Source organism: Nicotiana tomentosiformis, chromosome 7 (genome assembly GCF_000390325.3).
Source record: "Nicotiana tomentosiformis chromosome 7, ASM39032v3, whole genome shotgun sequence".
In the NCBI taxonomy this organism is placed as follows: Eukaryota; Viridiplantae; Streptophyta; class Magnoliopsida; order Solanales; family Solanaceae; genus Nicotiana; species Nicotiana tomentosiformis.
Window position 1 is genome coordinate 12396045 of NC_090818.1, and position 21639 is coordinate 12417683.

The 21639-nt window shown below is 39.6% G+C and overlaps 2 protein-coding genes across 2 annotated transcripts; both read left to right on the top strand.

Annotated features, from left to right (window-relative positions):
* The first annotated feature begins 2729 nt into the window (after positions 1-2729).
* On the top strand, positions 2730-3799 carry LOC138895255 (uncharacterized). The gene is made up of 3 exons (XM_070179926.1): positions 2730-2897; positions 2982-3294; positions 3621-3799. The coding sequence occupies exons 1-3, from the start codon at positions 2730-2732 to the stop codon at positions 3797-3799; spliced, it is 660 nt and encodes a 219-aa protein (XP_070036027.1).
* Positions 3800-7358: 3559 nt separating this feature from the next.
* Positions 7359-7838, top strand: LOC138895256 (uncharacterized). Its single transcript, XM_070179927.1, has 2 exons — positions 7359-7451; positions 7533-7838. Exons 1-2 carry the CDS (start codon positions 7359-7361, stop codon positions 7836-7838), a joined length of 399 nt encoding a protein of 132 aa, XP_070036028.1.
* Positions 7839-21639: the final 13801 nt, after the last annotated feature.

Genomic DNA, 21639 nt, shown 5'->3' on the forward strand with positions numbered 1-21639 from the left:
AGAAAATGAAGCAAGAAGTCCCCAGGTTTGGCATGGTCCAAAACATCCCACCTCTGCTACTTGATTGGTGGAAAACTCTCGCGCCTAGCGACAAGAATCATGTGAGAAGGGTCCTTGGTAAGTTTCCGTCCTTGTTAGACATCCGACCGAATAGAGCATTGATTGAGGCCGCTACTATGTTTTGGGATGAGAAAAAGGTCGTCTTCAGCTTCGGTAACACAGAAATGACTCCTCTCTTAGAGGAAATAAGAGGTTTCGCTAAGATGCTGTGGGATAGTCCAGGGTTATTAGTGCTAGAGAATCGCACCCCTTGCATTTTTCTGGAAATACTGGGTTTCAAGAAAAATGATGAGTTGCTTTGTTTGAAGAAGTCATACATCCCATTTGAATTCTTTTATGAGCGTTATCGGCACAACAAGTCATATCGCCTTCACCATGATGAACTTGCCATTACTTCCTTGGGTTAGACGCACCGTCGGGTTTATGTGTTCATTATCTGCTTCTTGGGGTTGTTGTTATTTCCAATGAAAGAGGGAAGGATTCATACCCGTTTAGCCATGGTTGCCAGGACTTTGATGGAAGGCATCGAGGGACAGACTTATACCATCATCCCTATGATCCTAGCCAAGATGTATCGCGCTCTAGATCGGTGCAAGCAGGGGTTCGGGCACTTCTAGGGTTGTAATCTGTTACTGCAAGTTTGGTTATTAGAGCATTTTCAAAGAGGAGAATATCGCCAAGAGCTTCTACATCGACCATTGAATGACTACATAGCTTACCATCACCCAAAGAGAATGACATTTATCCCAGACAGGTTTGCACAACCTGAAAATGCTGTGAGCTGGGTGCGTTTCTTTAGCATTATGACAGACGAGTAGGTACATTGGATGTTTGAATGATTTCCTAGCAGTGAGTTCATCATCAGGTCAAGAGAGACTACTCACCTAGTACTGATTGGGTTGAGGGGCATTTATCCTTATGCTCCTATAAGGGTAATGAGACAAGCGGGAAGAAAACAGGTTATACCTCGGGTTTCCAACATAGTCCAGTACAAAGTATATTTTAAAGGGGACGTTATTCCATTCAAGTTTGAGGCACAACACATGTGGAATCAGAAGGTCATTATGGAAAAGGATACTATTGAGCCAGATAGGTATCATGCTGGCCATATGTACTTCTACCCATCATGGTTAGTGGACGATATAGCAGGAGACGTCAAGCCGGGAATTAATCTGAAAAACAAGATCATAGATGATGCTGCTAAAGCACAAGTCAAGTATAGGAGATTACACAAAAGGGTCTTCGAGTTTGAAGCTAGGCATCTAGAACAACACAAAGTGGATATGGAAGCAATCAACGAATGGAGGGAAACCGCCACTAAATCAACAGAAAGATTAGAATATTTAGAGCAAGGGTTGATGGAGCTTGAGGGAAAGATGAGAAAGAGGCTTTCAGATTGTCAGAACACGGATGGCAATGAAGAGGGGCATCTAGCAAAGACTTACCTGTTGTTGGATATGCGCGACCTGGGGAATCTGATTGATGGAGTCAAGAGAGACAAGCACGGGGAAGGTCCTTCTGGGACCAAGTAGATTAGGAAATGATGTTCTTTACTATTTTTTAGCTTAGTTTTAGATTTCGATTGTAATAAGGCAAATGCCATTAGTAACTTTCTTATTATTGTCGTTTTAGTAAGGATTTGATTCATTTTCGCATTAATGAAATGACACAATTATTGGCATAATTTTTCTCCAAGTCTATGTGTCGCTTAGGCCTACCTCGAGCACAACGAGGTCCCCCAAATTAGGACGCGATTCTGTTACATGACTTTGCAAAGCATGTTCAATATTGCAAGCATCCTTTCAATATCCCTTACTGGCTTGGTTACATTTTATTTTTCTTTCTTTTGATTATTCCCATTCCCCAAGGTTGGTTCGTACATACTGGCATCATCCACATATCATACTAGATCCAGAGGTCCTCCACCTCCTCCTCCACCAAGTGATCCTAAAGGCAAAAGCAAAGGGAAAGGAAAAATGGACGATTTAAGCGGTATCAGAGAGGACAATGCAGAGAACATTGAAACTTCGGACGGTCGGAGTACTCCAGCACAAAATAAATTGGTCCTACGTCTGGAACAGAAAATATTGGAGCTACAAGGGGAACTTGAGAAGGTCCAGAACTTGGCAAATCTTTCCATCACCCTAAACGTCTCTGATATCAACCAATAAAACACAAATGCCCAAAACCCGACACCTCCCTAAAACACACAGAATCAAAACCCACTACCAGATCCTCCCGCACCACATCAATACGCCACACGTCCTCAGAACCACAACCCTCCACCGGTACCTACTCAACAACACCATCACCATCCAACTCAATACCCACAAACAACCACATACCATACCCCTCAGAATGCACCATAACCTACTCCTGATCCACAAAACTCAACCAATGACCACCATTACGCCCAGATTCCCGAAGTCCACCAAAGCAATCCCATATATGTGGAAACTTTACTCCACACCCCACAACAAGCCCTATATATACCGAAATCCACTGAGAAGGACCTGCTCATCAAGAACATAGCGGAAGAACTCAATAAGCTCACTGGCAGAGTTTAGAGTGTCGAAGGTGGCAAGGGAATTGAGGGTTTGAATTATGAGGACCTATGCATACAACCGTATGTAGAACTGCCGGAGGGTTACAAACCTCCCAAGTTCGAAATGTTCGATGGAACTGGTGATCCGAAAGTGCATCTAAGAATATATTGTGACAAGTTGGTAGGAGTTGGCAAAGATGAACGAATCCGTATGAAGCTGTTCATGAGGAGCCTCACTGGAGATTCTTTATCTTGGTACATCAGTCAGAACCCAAAGAAGTGGGTTAATTGGGTGAGCATGGTGTCAGATTTCATGGATCGATTCAGGTTCAACACAGAAAATGCACCAGACATTTTCTACATTCAAAATCTCAAGAAGAAACCAACGGAAACCTTCCACGAGTATGCTACTCGATGGAGGTCTGAAGCTGCGAAGGTAAGACCGGCACTTGAAGAAGAACAAATGAATAAGTTCTTCGTTAGAGCTCAAGACCCGCAATACTATGAAAGGTTGATGGTTATTGAAAACCATAAGTTCTCTGACATCATCAAGCTGGGAGAGAGAATAGAAGAAGGGATCAAAAGCGGAATTGTGACGAATTTCAAAGCACTCCAGGCCACAAATAAAGCTTTGCAGTCGGGAGGTATCTCTAAGAAGAAAGAAGTGGGTGCAGTAATGGTGGCCCAAGGTCTGAAGTCTCCTCTCACATACCAAACACCTCCACCCGCATACCAGCCTTCACCCCCCAGATACCAACAACTTGCTGCCACCTACCACACTTATAACACCAACCCGCATATTACCACTCGCCACCACCAGCCCGCCAGAATTATCAAAAACCAAGGCCAAATTTTGACCGCAAACCACACAGACAATACACTCCGATTGCTGAACCCATAGACCAACTCTACAAGAGACTGAAGGCTACCGGTTATGTCACTCACATTCCCGTTGTTGCTATGGAAAACTCTTCTTAATGGATTAACCCAAACAAGACATGTGCCTATCACTCAGGCATGAAGGGTCACACCATTGAGGAATGTCGCACTCCGAAGGACAAGATCCAGGCATTAATTAACACTAAAGTCATACAGGAAAAAGAGGCTGCACCTAATGTTTGTAACAATCCTCTCCCAGATCACAGAGGTGAAGGAGTAAATGTGATAGAGACCGATGAAGAATGGGATCCGTAAGGGTCAATTGGACTCATTCGGGAGGGGGATGATCCTAAAATATCTCCAGTCACCCTCACACCCATTGTAGTGCAAACCTAGTCACCAATTGAAGTTGAAGTAGCCGCACTAATGCCATTTGAAGTTGAGGTAACCACACCCTTCACTGTGATGGTAGCACCTACTCCATCTTACCAGTCTAAAGCTATACCATGGGATTATGTTACGGAGGCAAGAAGGAAAGGAAAAGCGAAAATGGAAGAAACAAGTTTAGCATAACGCATGACTAGAACCGGTAGGGTTTATACACCCGATCATTTGGGAGGAACAAGCAAAGAAGTTGTCGTCGAGACCGGCCCTGACAACCTTTGGAGGAAGGTGCAAGCAATAGAATACTCTGTGGTTGACCATTTGAACAAAACTCCTGTTCAGATATCCATTTTATCATTGCTGCAAAATTCAGAGACACACATGAATGCCCTGATAAAGGTGCTGAGTGAAGCCTATGTACCCACCAACATCACCAGTGGGGAAATGGCCAACATAGTAGGGCAGGTGTTGGAAAGCCACAAAATTACTTTTCATGAAGACGAGCTGCCACCGAAAGGTCTCAGTCACAATAGGGCACTACATATTATAGTGCAATTTGAGGACAAATTCATCACCAGGGTCTTGATAGATGGGGGTTCAAGTCTCAACATATGTTCGCTGACTACTCTGAAGAGGCTGGGTAAATGTCTGCACGAGATACGAGCAGGAAGTATGAATGTGAAGGAGTTTGATGGATCTCAGAGGGTCACAATTAGAGAAATCAACCTCAGCCTACAGATGGGACCAACCCGGTTTGATGTTGAGTTTCAAGTGCTGGATATATCTGCTACCTACAATCTACTGTTGGGACGACCCTGGGTACATGCCCCTTGGGCCGTAGATTCTACTCTACATTAGGTTGTGAAGTTTGAATGGAATCATCGGGAAGTGATCATCCATGGAGACGGGAGTAATCCCATCTATACCAATCAGGATGTTCCAGTCATCGAGAATAGGATGAAGCTGGGTGGAGAAACATACCATCGCATTGAGCGCGTCAACGTAATTAAAAAGGACAAATAGTAGAGCAACAAGATGTAAAGTATATTGCTATGGATAGGGTACGAGCCTGGCAAGGGTCTCGGTAAGAATCTCCAAGGGATCACCAAACCGGTACAGTTGAAGCATCATGGTACAACTTTTAGGCTTGGGTATGAATACACTTGGCAAAAGAATCAGGATTGGTCGCCGCCATGGCATGGTCCTTGTTATCTGATGGAACAACCGGTACCATATTTACACCAGACATTTCATCAAGTCGACATGATGTGGGGGTCTGAAGAAGATGAAGCTCTAGCTGGCATAAGGAAGCTATTTTTGGATGATGAAGACATGGACTGTAGTGTGATAGTTGAGGAGGAGGAGGAGGAAGACCTTACTATTCAACCCATGGAGAAAGGAGCTGTTCTCAAGAACTAGACTGTTGCACCATGTCAGGCCCGTCAAGTTCTTGGGTAGCCTGGCAATTAGCATCAATTATTTTTAAAAGCAATTTTATGAGCATCTAAAACATTTTCAGTATTTTGTTCTGAACTTATTTTGTTTAGAAATAATTGCTCGAGTCATCAAGCCGTACTTGTTTGACATTTTCAAGATTTATTTAATGCATTGTTATTTTTAGTATTTATTATTATTCTTTACATTTTTTCTCTACAACATTATTATTACCTATCCCGATGAACCTACGGTTGTGACATGTAATGAGATAACGCAATGTAAGGATAGTGATTTAGAGGATCTGGAAGAGGATTTAATACCTAAGGAAATTGTCAGAGAAGTGGAAAATTTTAAAAACAAGACTAAGTCTAATTTGGACGAGACCGAGACGGTTAACTTAGGGGATTCTGAAACAGTCAAGGAAACCCGTATAAGCATTCACCTATCATCGTCAGAGAAGGAAGAATACATTTAGTTCCTGAAGGAGTATGAAGACATCATTGCATGGTCTTACAATGATATGATTGGTCTGAGCACATCCATAGTAGCTCACAAGTTACCCACCGATCCCATATGTCCACCAGTGAAACAGAAGCTCAGAAAATTCAAGCCAAATATGAGTTTGAAGATAAAAGAGGAAGTCACTAAGCAAATCAAAGCCAAATTTCTCAGAGTGGTTGAATATCCGACTTGGTTAGCCAACATTGTGCCAGTTCCGAAGAAGGATGGGAAGGTCAGAGTATGTGTCGATTATCGGGATCTAAATAGAGCAAGTCCCAAAGATGATTTTCCGTTGCTTAATATACACATACTAATTGACAACTGTTCCAAGTATGAACTCTAGTCTTTTATGGATTGCTTCGCATGGTATCATTAGATCTGGATGGATGAAGAGGATGCCGAAAAGACCACCTTTATCATACCATGAGGGATGTACTGATATAAAATGATGTTGTTTGGCCTAAAGAATGCTGGAGCCACTTACATGAGAGCCATGACAACCATTTTCCATGACATGATACACAGGGAGATAGAGGTGTACGTGGATGACGTCATCATCATATCCAGGAGAAGCACAGATCGTATAGCAGACTTGAGAAAATTCTTTAATCCTCTTCGAAGATACAATCTGAAACTGAATCCTGCAAAGTGTGCCTTCGGAGTCCCTGCCGGAAAATTGCTAGGATTCATCATCAGCTGCCGAGGGATTAAATTGGACCCGTCAAAGGTCAAAGCTATCCAGGACTTGCCACCTCCAAAGAACAAGAAAGATGTGATGAGTTTCTTAGGGCGTCTCAACTATATCAGTCATTTCATAGCACAATCAATTGTGATCTGTGAACCAATTTTCAAAATGTTGAAGAAGATGCCGCAACGAGCTGGACTGAAGAATGCAGAAAGCCTTCGACAAAATCAAGGAGTATTTATCTAAACTACCTGTTCTGGTCCCACCGGAACCAGGGAGACCTTTGCTTCTTTATTTGTCCATACTAGATAAGGCTTTTGGTTGTGTTCTGGGACAAAATGATGAGACGGTAAGAAAGGAGCAAGCCATATATATTATGAGTAAAAATTTCACACCCTATGAAGCACGGTACTCTTTGCTGGAGCGCACCTGCTGCTCTTTAACATGGATAGCTCAAAAGTTGAGGCACTACTTCTGTGCTTATACCACATATCTCATATCAAGAATGGACCCGTTGAAATACATCTTCGAGAAACCCATGCCTACCGGAAAGTTGCGAAATGGAAAATATTGCTGAGTGAGTTCGACATCATCTATGTAACTCAGAAGGCAGTCAAAGGGCAAGCATTGGCAGATCATTTGGCAAAAAATCTTGTAGACGGAGAATACGAACCGTTGAAAACGTATTTTCCTGACGAGAAAGTACCATTTGTGGGAGAAGACATCACTGAAGCATACGATAGTTAGAGGATGTTCTTCGACGGAGCCGCGAACTTCAAAGGAGTAGGTATTAGAGTTGTCTTAGTATCATAAACTGGCTAACACTATCCGGTATCCGCAAAACTCGGGTTTTCTTGTACTAACAATATGGCAGAATATGAGGCTTGCATCTTGGGACTCAGGTTGGCCATTGACATGAACGTTCAGGAGTTGCTGGTGGTTGGAGATTCCTATCTCTTGGTACATCAGGTTTCAGGAGAGTAGGCCACGAAGAACACTAAGATATTACCATATTTGTACTGTGTGCAAGAGCTGATCAAGAGATTCACAAAGATAGAATTCAAACATGTTCCGAGGATTCAGAATGAGTTCACAGATGCATTGGCCACTCTATCTTCCATGATACAACACCGAGACAAGAATTTAATCGACCCTATCCCAATAGGAATTCATAAGAAAACAGTTTGTTGTGCTCATGTTGAAGAAGAAAGTGATGGAAATCCATGGTTCCATGACCTCAAAGAATACTTGGCAAAAGGAGAATACCCGGAGCACACAACTTATATTCAGAAACTATTACACCCTGTGTGTCCCAAGGTGACGTATAATGAATATCAGACTTGTTAATCACAATTTAAATGAGTTTAAAGTCATAATATGACTATATATGATGTTTGGATAAAATATATAAAGTTTGGGAAAAATCGGATTAAAGTTGCGGAAAAACCAACTAAGAATTTGCCCTGTAACAGAGCTTTTTGAGAAATATATTTCGTGTGCTATATTAGGTCCTTTTGAGACATATTATATACCAAATTATCTTGGAATGTAGGCTCCAAAGCTCTTAACCGTTCTTTCATACGATATCCGGATAAAAATATATAAGCGTCGGAAGATGGGCGAATCAAAGGGTGCCAAGCTAGCACCTTTTAACTTTTCAAAAGATGATATATTTTTTTTAACTCGTCTCTCTCTCTTCATTTTTACATAGAATATGACCAGATAACACCATAAACGGTCCTTGAGCTCTCTAATATTTTTTCAAACAAGACTATCATCTCGGACACGAAAAAAGAAGCGATAACATTAAAACGATCCCTACGACGTAAGTATCGCTATATCGCCTCTCTTTTTCTTTGTAGTTTGAGTTTTGGAATGTATTTAATAGTTAATAAAAATTCCTAATTTCTGTATTTAAGCTTTAAAATATCAAGAAAATTCGACAAATTCATTTCCTAATAGTTAGACCTCATGGGACGGTGATCGGAAGTCGTGAGTTTGAGTTATTTGACTTATAGTGGACTGTTTTGTGGGCTGTTTCGTGTTGCTTTTGGGTTGTCTATTATACTGCTTATTTATGGAGTTTGGAAGGATAAAAAGGGCGTGGAGAAATGCCACATGTGGTAGGGTAGTAGGTTGGTCAATCGTCGTTATAGTTACAGGCTAATTGATAACTTGTTGATTGGATGTATTACGGTATATTTGGGGGTTTTGTTATATTGAAGGTGCCGGATTGTAATTAGGTTGGTTTTGAGTTGCTGATTGTATTATGTTTGTATCTCGCCTATAGTAGGCTTGAGGGAGCAGTAAAATCAGGGGAGATGCTGCCCGTTTTATTTTAGAATCGAGTTATCGTTTGAGATACGTAATATACTACCGCCATCTAAATTGTACACGTATTTCTTTGTTATAGGGTTGGCGCGCTAGTTGTCATAAGCTTTTTGTTGAGTTGCATTGACGACTTGAGGTATGTTAAGGCTATTTCTTCTTTCATTTTGTCATGATCCAAATGATACAAACGACACAAGCAAAATACGTAACTTTTATAAATGACTCTATTCATAAAAATACTAGGGGTGTATATATTATTGATTCCCCATGTGAATTATTATTATATCCTCTGTTCATGGGTCCCAGAAAAATACGTATTTGATAAAGTTTGTCTGAATGGAATATTAATTTTATGATATTCGAGAAATCTTATTAACGTATTTCTTATGCATTTCATGCATTTATACATGTACATTGACCCATGACCAGAAGGCGTTATATATGCGTATATTATATGTATATGGGATATGGGAAAAGGTTAAGGCGTTATATACGCACCACCACCTGATCAGCTAGTATATGTTGATGATTTTGCCCACAGTGGCCGAGATGATATGATGGGATGCCCTCAGAGGCTTGATGATGTTATGTACACCTATACCTATGCATGATACGACATTAACACGCACGTGCATGACATTATAAATGTTTTAGGATTCACAAAGTTATTTAGACTCACAGGTGGAATTCTTTACCCCATGTTTCATCTATGTCTTTTATGTATTGATTTTCATACTTTACATACTCAGTACATTATTCGTACTGATGTCCCTTTTTGCCTGGGGACGCTGCGTTTTATGCCCGCAGGTGCAGGTAGACAGGCTGACGGTCCCCCTTCTTAGGATCCTTGATCAGCGAGAGTTGGTATGCTCCATTTGATCCGGAGCTGCTTTGAGTTTTGGTACGATGTGTTTGCATACATATATGGGTACGACGGGGCCCAGTCCCGTCCTTTATACAGTTGTACACTCTAATAGAGGTTTGTAGACAGTCATGCATAGTTAGATAGTATGTGGCCTTGTCGTCTAGCCCTACCGTATTCCGTATATATATATATATATATGTCTTTTGGGCATGTTTTCTCACGTAGGTTGTTCATATAAATTAGTAGTTTATTTTCGGATTTTATGCATGACCTACACTTATTTCATGTTTATATCTTAGACGAATGCTTAGGGGTGTTCGATAGGTAGAACTCGGGCACTCGTCACAGCCCATCGGCTTGGGTCATGACAGAAACGCACACTCCGAAGGTTAGCCAACCACTTCTTTCAAAGCGGAGGGATTCTGTACAGAAGGACTCCTGACCTGGGGTTATTACGGTGTGTCGATGCCAAGGAAGCATCCAGATTGCTCGAGGAAATACATGCCGGAACTTGCAGGCCGCACATGAATGGTTTTGTCTTAGCCAAGAAAATACTAAGAGCAAGGTATTTCTGGATGACCATGGAGACAGACTGCACCAGGTATGTCCAGAAGTGTCACCAATGCCAGATACATGCTAACATGATACGAGTGCCACCCAATGAACTCAATGCAACAAGTGCACAATGGACTTTCTCCGCTTGGGGTATAGATGTCATCGGTCCAATCGAACCCGCTGCTTCAAATGGGCATAGATTTATTCTAGTGGCTATAGACTATTTAACAAAATAGGTTGAAGTTGCATCTTACAAAGTTGTAACCGAGAAGGTCGTCGCAGTCTTTGTTCGGGATCGCATTGTTTGCCGGTTCAGGGTCCCAGAGTCAATCATCACTGACAATGCCGCCAATCTTAACAGTGATTTAATGAAGGCAATGTGTGAAACTTTCAAGATCAAGCATAAGAATTCCACAGCATATAGGCCGCAAATGAATGGAGATGTAGAAGCCGCCAACAAGAACATCAAGAAGATATTGAGGAAGATGGTAGATAATTACAAACAATGGCACGAGAAGCTACCATTTGCTTTGCTTGGATATCGTACCACGGTTCGCACATCAACTGGGGCAACTCCTTATTTATTGGTTTATGGTACTGAAGTGGCTATCCCTGCCAAAGTAGAAATCCCTTCTCTGAGAATCATACAAGAAGTCGAGCTCAGCGATGCAGAATGGGTACAGAGCCAATATGAGCAACTGACCCTCATTGATGGAAAAAGAATGAGTGCAGTATCTCATGATCAACTCTACCAAAACAGAATGGCAAGAGCTTTCAACAAAAGGGTCAGACCAAGGCAATTCACACCGGGACAATTAGTGCTAAAGCGAATTTTCCCTCATCAAGATGAAGCTAAAGGGAAGTTTTCACCCAATTGGCAAGGTCCCTACATGGTTCATCGAGTACTAACAGGAGGGGCACTTATACTTGCAGAAATGGACGGAGAAATTTGGCCAAAACCTATCAACTCAGACGCAATCAAGAGATACTATGTTTAGGATTGTTTACATTTCTTCATCTGATGTAACTGAACTACGCTTGACCTGATTCCCGATTAAGAGGGGATACGTAGGCAGCCCTGTGGGTTCGGTCACATCGTAATAAAATCTTCATTTTTCCATGATCAGAAACCTGGGGCAGAATTTTGAGGAGGACCCTCAAAATTCTGAAGCAAGTTCAGCCGACATCGTCATACATGAAACAACCAAAGTATTGCATTTAAACTCCCTCAAAATTCTAAAGCAATGAGGTCACAATGTCTCTAAAATATGTCACAGTCACCGGTTCATCTAAATTATTTGAAATCGCATACTACTACATTTCAAATAACTATATTTATTAAATGCATGCATATTTTATGAAAACTTTATTTCTATGACAGCCAGATGCTAACCAGGGTAATCAAACAGGACCTCAAGACATGAGCAAAGACAAAACAGAAAACAAAAGCGCGAACCAACCTTCCCCCACAAAACTCACAATTTTTCTTTGGATGCAGGTACGATAAGACAACAATACCCGTAGATACATCAAATCACTACCTTCATGATGACAAGTTACCAAACGCAAACACTTCCAGCTAAGAAATACTTTACTTTCTCACTGTCACTCATCATTTTTCTTGCATAAGGCTAAACACTGCCTTTCCTTGTAGGAGACTAAGCATTGTCTCCTCTTCCTGCATAAGGCTAAGCACTGCCCCCTTAATTGCATAAGGCTAAGCATTGCCTTTCCTTGCATGAGACTTAGTATGGTTTCCCTCATTTGCATGAGACTAAGCATTGTCTCCTCTTCTTGCATAAGGCTAAGCATGGCCTCCCTAATTGCATGAGACTAAGCACTGTCTCCCCTCTTTTCATGAGGCTAAGCATTGCCTCCCTCTTTGCATGAGACTAAGCATTGTCTCCTCTTCCTGCATGAGGCTAAGCACTACCTCCCTAATTGCATAAGGCTAAGCATTGTCTTTCCTTGCATGAGACTAAGCATTGTCTCCTTTTCTTGCATGAGGCTAAGCACTGCCTCCCTAATCGCATGAGACTAAGCACTGCCTCCTCTTCTTGCATGAGGCTAAGCACTGCCTCCCTGATTCCATAAGGCTAAGCATTGCCTTTCCCTGCACAAGACTAAGCATTGTCTTCCCATTTGGCATAAGGCTAAGCATTGCCTTTTCCTTGCATAAGATTAAATACTATCTCCACTACGCCATCTAAGACCTAGCACTATCCCCTTGTTCACCTAGGGCTAAGCACTGCCCATATCTTACACAAGACTAAGCCTTGTTTTGTCTCAACTTTGCATGTGACCAAGCGTCACATCTTTGCACTTCATGGGCTGAAATATCGCCATTTTGTCCGAAGGCGTCATAGTCCGAAGGCATCATCCTCATAGCCGGGAGACACTATTTCATGGCCTGAGGATCTCTCAAAATTGTACATTATTATTCAAAGGCGTCATAGTCCAAAGGCACCATCCTCATGGCCCGAGGACATCATTTCATGGCCTGCAAATCCCTTATCATACACTTCATAGCCCAGGACGCCATGGTCTAAGGATATCATCCTCACCGTCTGAAGATAATCTTCATGGTCCAAAGGGAATTTGCATCAAGTTTGAATTTTCACAATAACCCATATATATTTGCATGCATCGTGTTTTAAGTTTTGCAGGTAACCCAGGAAGTAACCGGTCTTCAAACGGTAGCAATCTTCACTCCGGTTTCCATTCACAACGTTCACATCCTGCAATTGTTTCAAACATAAATGACCACCGTCAATTACCCGCCTTTTACTCTATGGCCGTTCAGATATTTGCTCAGTGATACATCCATAACGTTTCAAATTTGCATTCATGACTTCGCATAAATTCATCCGATACTATGCTACCCAAAGGAACACTTTCCGAAACATACGACCATTCTTATAACAACTCCAATGGTTTTGTTCACCGTTGGATCTAGAACTATACACAACCTGATTCCCGTAACACCAGGGATATGTAGGCAACTCAGGAACCAGGGTTCGACCCCCACTTTTTCCAAATCACATCATCCCTCATTTAATTCGGCCAAAATTGGTCATCATTTTCTTTACCCGACAACTCTTTCATCATTCCCGGGTAAAGAGGGGCAGCTGTTGATACTCAATTTTGCCCTCATATTTTCTCAAAATATATATACTTTTTGAACTAAATTGACCCAATATCCTTAGCCCAATAGACCCCAAGCCTAAACCAGGAGACCCTTGTATAATACACGGTCGGTACCCGTTTTTATGACCTGCCCCGTTTGTTTTTGAATCCCAGCTGTTGATCTTTTAAGATCAACGACCCTCGTTCATTATCCTTCTTTAATTAACCAAACCCGCCCAAACCCTATCATTTTATCTTAACTCGCCGCCCCTAAATCCTCTCTACTCTCTCTTCTTCTCTGAGAAACCCTAGCCGCTGTATCACTCAACTTCTCCAAATCCGGCTCTAAAATGAAATCAATCACTGATTCACTTACCTTATTGGTCTCCTCTCACTACTGGTCGTCCGTTTGTGGTGTTACTTAGGTGCTTGCCTAAGTTTGTCTAGCAATATCTCCTGAGATCGAACTAAAGTGGTTTGAACCTTTGATTCTGATGATTATTTCGTTTATATACACTCAGTACCATGCTATGTGAGTCTGATTCAGTGAGATCTCTATCGATTTGAGTTCTCCCTCTTGAACTAGGGTTTACCCGATTTCTCTCCTAAATTGATTTTGAACTGATTTTGTATGCCTTCTTTCCTTATTCTATGTTTGATTTATTTTGTTTCCTTGTTTGTTCGTTCAATTTTTACTACTATATAAACCCCTCCCCATTCCCCTTTTAGGACAGACTTGAATCGATATACTTTCACTAAAAATTGGAGCTTTGTTCTCTGATTCCCTCATTCTCTTGTTCTGTACTTCATTTTGGCCGGCTGAAAGCCAAGGCCACTGAGATTCTGTAATTCGAACTTTCTCTTGGTGCGAGCATTGCCCAGAGTTCTTTTGAAGCTCTTGGGAACTTTGACGCATTGAGATTCTGAGTTCTTGTGGAATTTTGCTCTTTACTGTTGTTCGTTTAACTGGTAAGTTACTTGACTTTTACAATTTCATCCCTATGTGTCTCTGATTGGCATGTGTTCTTACTTCTGAAATCCATGGCTTAATGTGTTTCTAGGTTGCTTTTATGCACCACTCTATTAACTTTACATGCGTTTTAAGTCTCTTTAGCATTTAACTACTCCTAATGCTGCTAGTTCTGAGATTATCTATGTCTAACTTGGATAATCTGAATCTTCATAAGCTTATTTAGTTAGTGTATTGACGCCTGAATGTTCATGAATATGCTTACCTGCTTGGCCCTGAATCTCTGTAACGAATGCCTCACATTTGTAATAATTTGTGTTAAGACTTTCATTGTTAATTATAACTTGTCTCTCTGCTATTGTGGCACTCAACATGCTCACTCGATCCCATACCCCTTCAGTGATTGCTTATGATTTAGAACAATTATCTTAGCCTGTTTTCCCTACCATTTTTGAATTGTTGTTTCATGATATTAGGATGAATCCTTGGTATAACTTGGACCTTTTTTAGTTAATTAGTTTACTGTGTCAATGCATGCATGCCTACATTTGCTATTTGACATGAGTTTACTTTTCACTCTGTTCTGAATCTCTGTAATGATAGTCTTGCATATGTAATGTGTTTAATTTGTGTTGAGACCTTTCTATTGACTATGATCTTGTCTCTATTCTAATATGTCCCTCGGTATGTCTTTGACTCACTTGATGCCCTGTTCCTTCTGTGATTACTTGGCTCATCACAATGCGTTTTCCCCATCATGTCTATATATTGTCTTGTTTCCTGATAATGACACTAGGATGTATACTCAGCATAATTTGAACCTCTCAGGTTTCAACTTGTTTAGTATTGTGCATTTGTGGATGATAATCTTTGTCAATCCTACAAACTTGTTCTTTCTTTAACTCTTTCAATATGTGACTGTCTATGTGTTAAGTGTTGAACCTGCTTTTAAGTCCCTACTGAACCTACTTCTAACTCCCGTGACCTGTTTGATTAGCTGTTATGTATGCTCAACTTTGCTATGTCTATTCTAAGTTATAAGTATATCCCTCAATTCCTGTCCCTCAACTATTGTCCACTCTCCCTCATTTGTTACCTATGTTATCTTGAACCTCTCATTCTTGGCCGGCTAAAAGCCAAGGCTACCAAGGCTCTTACTACTGACCTCCCTAGTGTGAGCACTGCTCGGGGGTTCATTTGAGACCCTTGTGAACTCTGACACACTAGGATTTGGGTCTTTAATCACTCTCTGAAACTTGAACTACCCCATTCAACCCTTTCTTCCTATTATTTGCTGAATATCTAAGCTGGTTGGTTTAAGTAATTCAATACTTGGCAATATGATTGTGTGATTTGGCTTCGATCTCTTCTATGGATTCTGGGTTATGTTGATGAACATGGCTCTTTGTTGAAAGTCTGGGTATGCTGCTGAAGGTCCAGATAGTGCTGGGTACTTCATTCGGGCATGTTGTGGGCCTATTGTCATTATTTGTATAACATTTTGTATCTTACTCATTATTGGGCATGTTATAACTTTTGTATAAATGATTGGGATATTAGTAAAAATGGGGAAGGGGTAGATTCTTAATGTTTGTGTAAAAGGGGTAGACAACATGCCTATAGGACTCATTGATTCACTTGTTATATGTGCCGTTCAATTTATATGTGCACTATAGAAACCATGTCATTAGGATAAACACACACACACACTGTCTGTTGGCAAACATGAATTCAAATGCTGCAATTATTCTTATTGCTACATGTTACTAGAAAACCTGCCTATAGGAACAAATGTCAATGAACTTTGTTTCAATTCATTTCAGCATATTCATTAGAAATCATGCCTATAGGATTTTGACCACCTCATTTGCTATTATCTCGTACTGTTCACTAGAAACCATGCCTATATGATTTTAATCATCTCATTCGTTACTGCATCGCATTGTACACCTAGAAAACATGTCTATAGGGTTGAGTGTAATGATAAAATTAGCTCCAAGTGCTAAACATTAGAGATCCTGTCTATAGGACAACACTGTTTCGTCTTAATAAGAGTCAATGTTGCACCTCTCAATATGGTTTATTATGCACTTCTGGGATCTTCCCAATGGTCCTTTCATTAATCCTTACTACACGAGTCACCTAGACACAGCATGCTTAATAACCGAAAATCTACAATTTCATTAATCAGCATGCAAATCGTATAATCTTGTCTATGAGCAACGCTTGGCCTTTGAAACTATTTGCAAGCCCTGATACCTTGTCACGTAGAAATCATGTCTATAGGGATTTAAGTTTCTTAATTCTAAAATTCTTAACATGAATTTTATCTTGCGTGCATTTGTTGCTTAAGTGTGGAGGCAAACTTGAAACTTAACTGCCTATATATGAAGTCCAATGTGTTTTTGTATGTCGCCTAGTTTTGACATTTCTGAGCAGCCTAAGTGAGGTCTAGAACCACCCAAATAGAGGTCCAATACCTCCTGGACCATAGGTATGAGACGGGTAGTGCATGCATAGGGTACGACTTAGAATTGAATTAGAATGCTTTAGGTAATCACTTTAACATAGTAACCGGGTAGCAGGAGATGATAGTCTGTGCCCGCTGAATAATATGAGCAACTCCTATCTAAAAGAAGTTGCAAAGTATTATTTATATTGCACTGGGTGATCCTTTAGGCTAAAAAAACTTAGGACCTCTCTTTCTCTTTATATACTTAGTCATCTAATATAGACCGTTATAGTTGTATCCTTATAGTCCTTAAGATTTGTACCAATTCTCATTGTGTTATATTGAAATTCTTTTACCTTTATATTCTCTTTGCTTATTTGATCACTTAGCCTAATTAAAATTCGCATAATTTTAAGTTCGGCCGGGACCCATAGTGTTGGACCTCAAAGAGTACCTAACACCTTCTCTTTGAGGTAATTTGAGCCCTTACCCGATCTTTGATGGCGTTGACTAGTCAAACAGAGTTATCTGCACAATAGGTGCCCTAACGCACCTTAAAAAACGTTAGGTGGCAACTCTTCTTTTATCACTCTACCTCCCATTCTAAAAAGAGTTGTCACGACGTCGAAATCCGCTTTTGCTAGAAAATTGGGTGCGACAATGTACATAAAATATCAAAATTTGTAGAGGGGAAAAGGGCCAAATATACCCCTCTACTTTGATATATTATTCACATTTACCCTGCGTTATACTATCGGGTCAAATCTACCCTCGCCATTAGCAATGTTTTCAAATTTACCCTCTAACCTAACGGAAAGCCCCAAATCCCTTCTATTTACTGCAATTCTTCCTCACAAGTTAGTCATCTCCTTTGTGTGATCCACCAGAGAAGAAAAAAGGTCCATATTATAGCAATGGGAGTGTTGAGTTATAGCATAATTATTCCCTTTATCTTTTTTTATGCTCAAACCATAAATTAAATAGAGAATTCACAGTTTATGGGTACGTCTGCAACGAAGTGAAATACCGTAGATAATTTGAAAGAGATTTATTTGATTCTTCAGGTGGTCGAAATGCATTCGCTTATGAAGTTGTTACTAATAGTTACTATTTTTTATGGACTACCGGCATAACAAGGCCGTAGGTATACATGTAAATGCATTCCCTTTCAGATTTGGATTTAGCATGTCATTTGATGCAAATTTTGCTTGCGCAAGCACTTCTGCATGAAATTTGTGACATATGATTCTTTAGTATTGTTTGAGAAATCATAAATTAAATGATTTGTTTAAATTTATGTCCAGTTTCAGAACATTCTTTCAAAGAAATATTTTCTAGTGTTCTCATGCTTGGAGGTGGCGAGTTTGTTATGTTTTCCTGCTCTAAATAATAAAGTGGAATAAGAAATCAACTTGTCGAGGATATTTTCTTATCTGGTAGAGTACACGTAGGAATAAGTAATTTGTGAGAAAAAATTGTAGTAAATAGAAGGAATTTGGGATTTAGGGGGCTTTTCGTTAGATTAGAGGGCAAATTTGAAAACTTTGCTAACGGCGAGGGTAGATTTAACCCGATAGTATAATGAAGGGTAAAGGTGAATAATATATCAAAGTAGAGGGATATATTTGGCCCCTTTTCCTTTGCAGAGTGACCATGAGTTCACGTGTGTCATGACCTAAAAATCTCACCACAAGCGTCGTGATGACACTTAGTCTCTAAGACTAAGTAAGCCGATTATAATCATAATTCAAGCCATTTTTTTAAAGATATAATTTAATACATGTGTCGAAACCAAAAGTGGAAATAATTTTAAAAACCTCCCAAGACTGGTAGTACTGAGTCATGAACTCTAACTGAATATATGAAATGATCGCAAGGATCGAATACTCAATACTGTTTGAATAATAAATAATAGTACAATAAAATCGAAAGACTCCAAGGAATTGCGATGACCAAGAAGCTCTACCTTGAATCCTTGCGATCCCACTCTAACTCTATCCGAGTCCGATATCTTCAATACCTGGCTCTGCACAAAAATATGCAGAAGTGTAGTATGAGTACACCACGGTCGGTACCCAGTAAGTATCAAGACTAACCTCAGTGGAGTAGAGACGAGGTACAGTCAAGACACTCACTAATCTAATAACCTGTGCAATATGATATACAAAATAATAGAAAACAAATAGCAGTAATAGCAACACAAATCAACTAGTGATTTAAACAATAATGCAACAAGAATACCGTAAAATATTACTCAAATGAATAATAAACACAGGTACAACCAATTAATCAAGTCCTTTCAGTATACATCTTTTATCTATAAGTTTTTCAATAAAAGTCTCTAGAATATAATCCTTTTTAATAAATATACTTCCTTCAAATAAATATCCTTCCATTATAATTCTTTCAAATAAATATCTTTCGAATATAATTATTTCAAGTAAATATCCTTCAAATAAAATTCTTTCAAGTAAATATCCTTCAAATATAATTCTTTCAAGTAAATATCCTTCAAATATAATTCTTTCAAGTAAATATCCTTCAAATATAATTCTTTCAAATAAAAGTCACCTTGTGACACCTCATTTAACTTTCCTGGCATGAGAAATATATTCACCGTATCACATCAAATGGCACGACAATACCTTCGTGCACTTGTATCATTCTCACCCAATACATATATGTAGATCAAATCAATTGGCACGGTAACACCCTTCGGGCATTTATATCTTTCTCACCGTGCATACATATAACAATACCAACTAGGTGGGAGAAATGACAATAACAATAAAAGAAATAAAATGGAGGCACACAGAAAGCAATAACGACTACAAGTCACATAGAAAATAAAGGTGCACAATAACATCTCAAGATAAAGGCATGAATGTATACACAACAAAACGATATTACAATATAATGTATGTCTCTCGTCCTCGCCTGCACGGAAACACCCTTCGTACCATGAATATATGATAATATAAAAATAATTGTACGGCATCACCCTTCGTGCTTTTACTCTCATCCTTACCTGATAATATAAATGAAATAGCACGGCATCACCCTTCGTGCTTTACACTCTCAAATGGCACGACATCACCCTTCGTGCTATACACTCTCCCTCGCATGATAATATAGTTCAAAGCACGGCATCACCCTTCGTGCATTACACTCTTCCTTACCAAGCACATGTATATCATTAACAAGCAAGGTAGGAAGCATAAATAACATCAAGGAGAGTGTTTAAACCACAGCACAATACAACAATTCATATCACAATTTGCCACTGACCAAAACCAAATTCCAAATATGTAGCAGAATCAATAAATTCTTCAACAAATAGCCCAAGGCTCCACAAAACATATATAAAATCTCAAAACAATCAACAGAGGTGAAAAATACTCAGTATAGGGCAACACCTTCATCAATCCAAATTCTTGATAATTATATTAACTCCTCAATTTAAACTTATTTAATAAATATTTGCAAATAAGGATTCCATCATGAATTTAATTCCAAGAAAAATATCAAATCAAAAATCACACGTAATTCACATAAAATCCAAATGACAATAACACCAAGTTATTATATAAAATAAAAACTTGATAAATAAGGAATGAGGCGTGATAATTCAAGGATTTACTTATGCCAGCAATTATCTAATTTAATACATAAGAATGCCTAAAACTTTAAACCAATAAAATTTGCACATATAAGCCTTAGTACGTACTCGTCACCTCGCGTACACGGCTTTCAAATCACATAATTTTCACATAAGACTCAATACCTAAGGGGTAATTCTCCCACTCGAGGTTAGGCAAGATACTTGCCTTATTGGAGTTATGCCGATATTCCAAAATTGCCTTCTTACTTGAATTGTCCTCCAGACAGCTCAAATCTATCCAAATTAATTGTACCACTTCATTAAAATTCATTGGAAATAATTCCGGATAATAAAACACCAACTTAAAATTTTTATTCTAAAAAGTCAGCGCGGGGCCCGCCCCTCGGAACCCGATAAAATTTTTACGAAATCCGAACACCTATTCCGATACGAGTTCAACCATACCAAAATTATCAAATTTCGATGACGGATCGCCCTTCAAATCTTAAATTAAAGTCTAGAGGATTTCTACCATTTTCAACCCAATTCACTAATTTAGTGATAAAAACAACACTAGATTCATGTAATTTAACCAAAATCAAGTTAGGAATTCTTACTCCAATGTTTTCCTTGAAAAACTCTCGAAATATCGCATCACCCGAGCTTCCTTGGTCCAAAAATGGAAGAATGAGACGAATTTGGACTTTATTCTGTTGCCCAGAGATTTGTTCTTCGCGTTCGGGACCCTTCCCTCGCGTTCGCAATGAACAAATTCTCCAACAACCATTTTCAAACTCTTCTCAGACAGCCTCTAGTATAATAGTCATAACTTTTTGTACAAAACTCCAAATTACAAATGGTTTAACTTTCCGGAAACTAGACTCAAAGGGCTATAACTTTTATTTGTTGCTCATTTCCTCATTCCTCATATATTGCGATATATAAGCTTCCAAAGTCAGCCTTGTGCAATAGAGATTTCCAAACTCTTCCTAGACAGCCTGTAGTGTAACTACCATAACATTTGGTACACAACTCCGAAGGACAATTGGTTTACCTTTCTGAAAACTAGACACAAAGGGCTACAACTTTTATTTTGGATCATCTCCAAATTCCTTATAGATTACGAGATATGAGCTTCCAAAGTCAGACTATTGCAATAGAGATTTCCTTCCTAGCGAACGCGAAGAACAAAATCCCAGAAGTCAAATCCTTCTTCGCGAACGCGAGAGGCTCCTCGCGAACGCGAAG

Coding starts and splice junctions, on each gene's coding strand:
- LOC138895255 (XM_070179926.1), top strand. CDS start 2,730: ATGTTCGATGGAACTGGTGATCCGAAAGTGCATCTAAGAATATATTGT. Junction 2,898..2,981: donor CAAAGAAGTGGGTTAATTGG/GTGAGCATGGTG, acceptor CAAAATCTCAAG/AAGAAACCAACGGAAACCTT. Junction 3,295..3,620: donor TGCAGTAATGGTGGCCCAAG/GTCTGAAGTCTC, acceptor CCTATCACTCAG/GCATGAAGGGTCACACCATT.
- LOC138895256 (XM_070179927.1), top strand. CDS start 7,359: ATGGCAGAATATGAGGCTTGCATCTTGGGACTCAGGTTGGCCATTGAC. Junction 7,452..7,532: donor TTGGAGATTCCTATCTCTTG/GTACATCAGGTT, acceptor GAGCTGATCAAG/AGATTCACAAAGATAGAATT.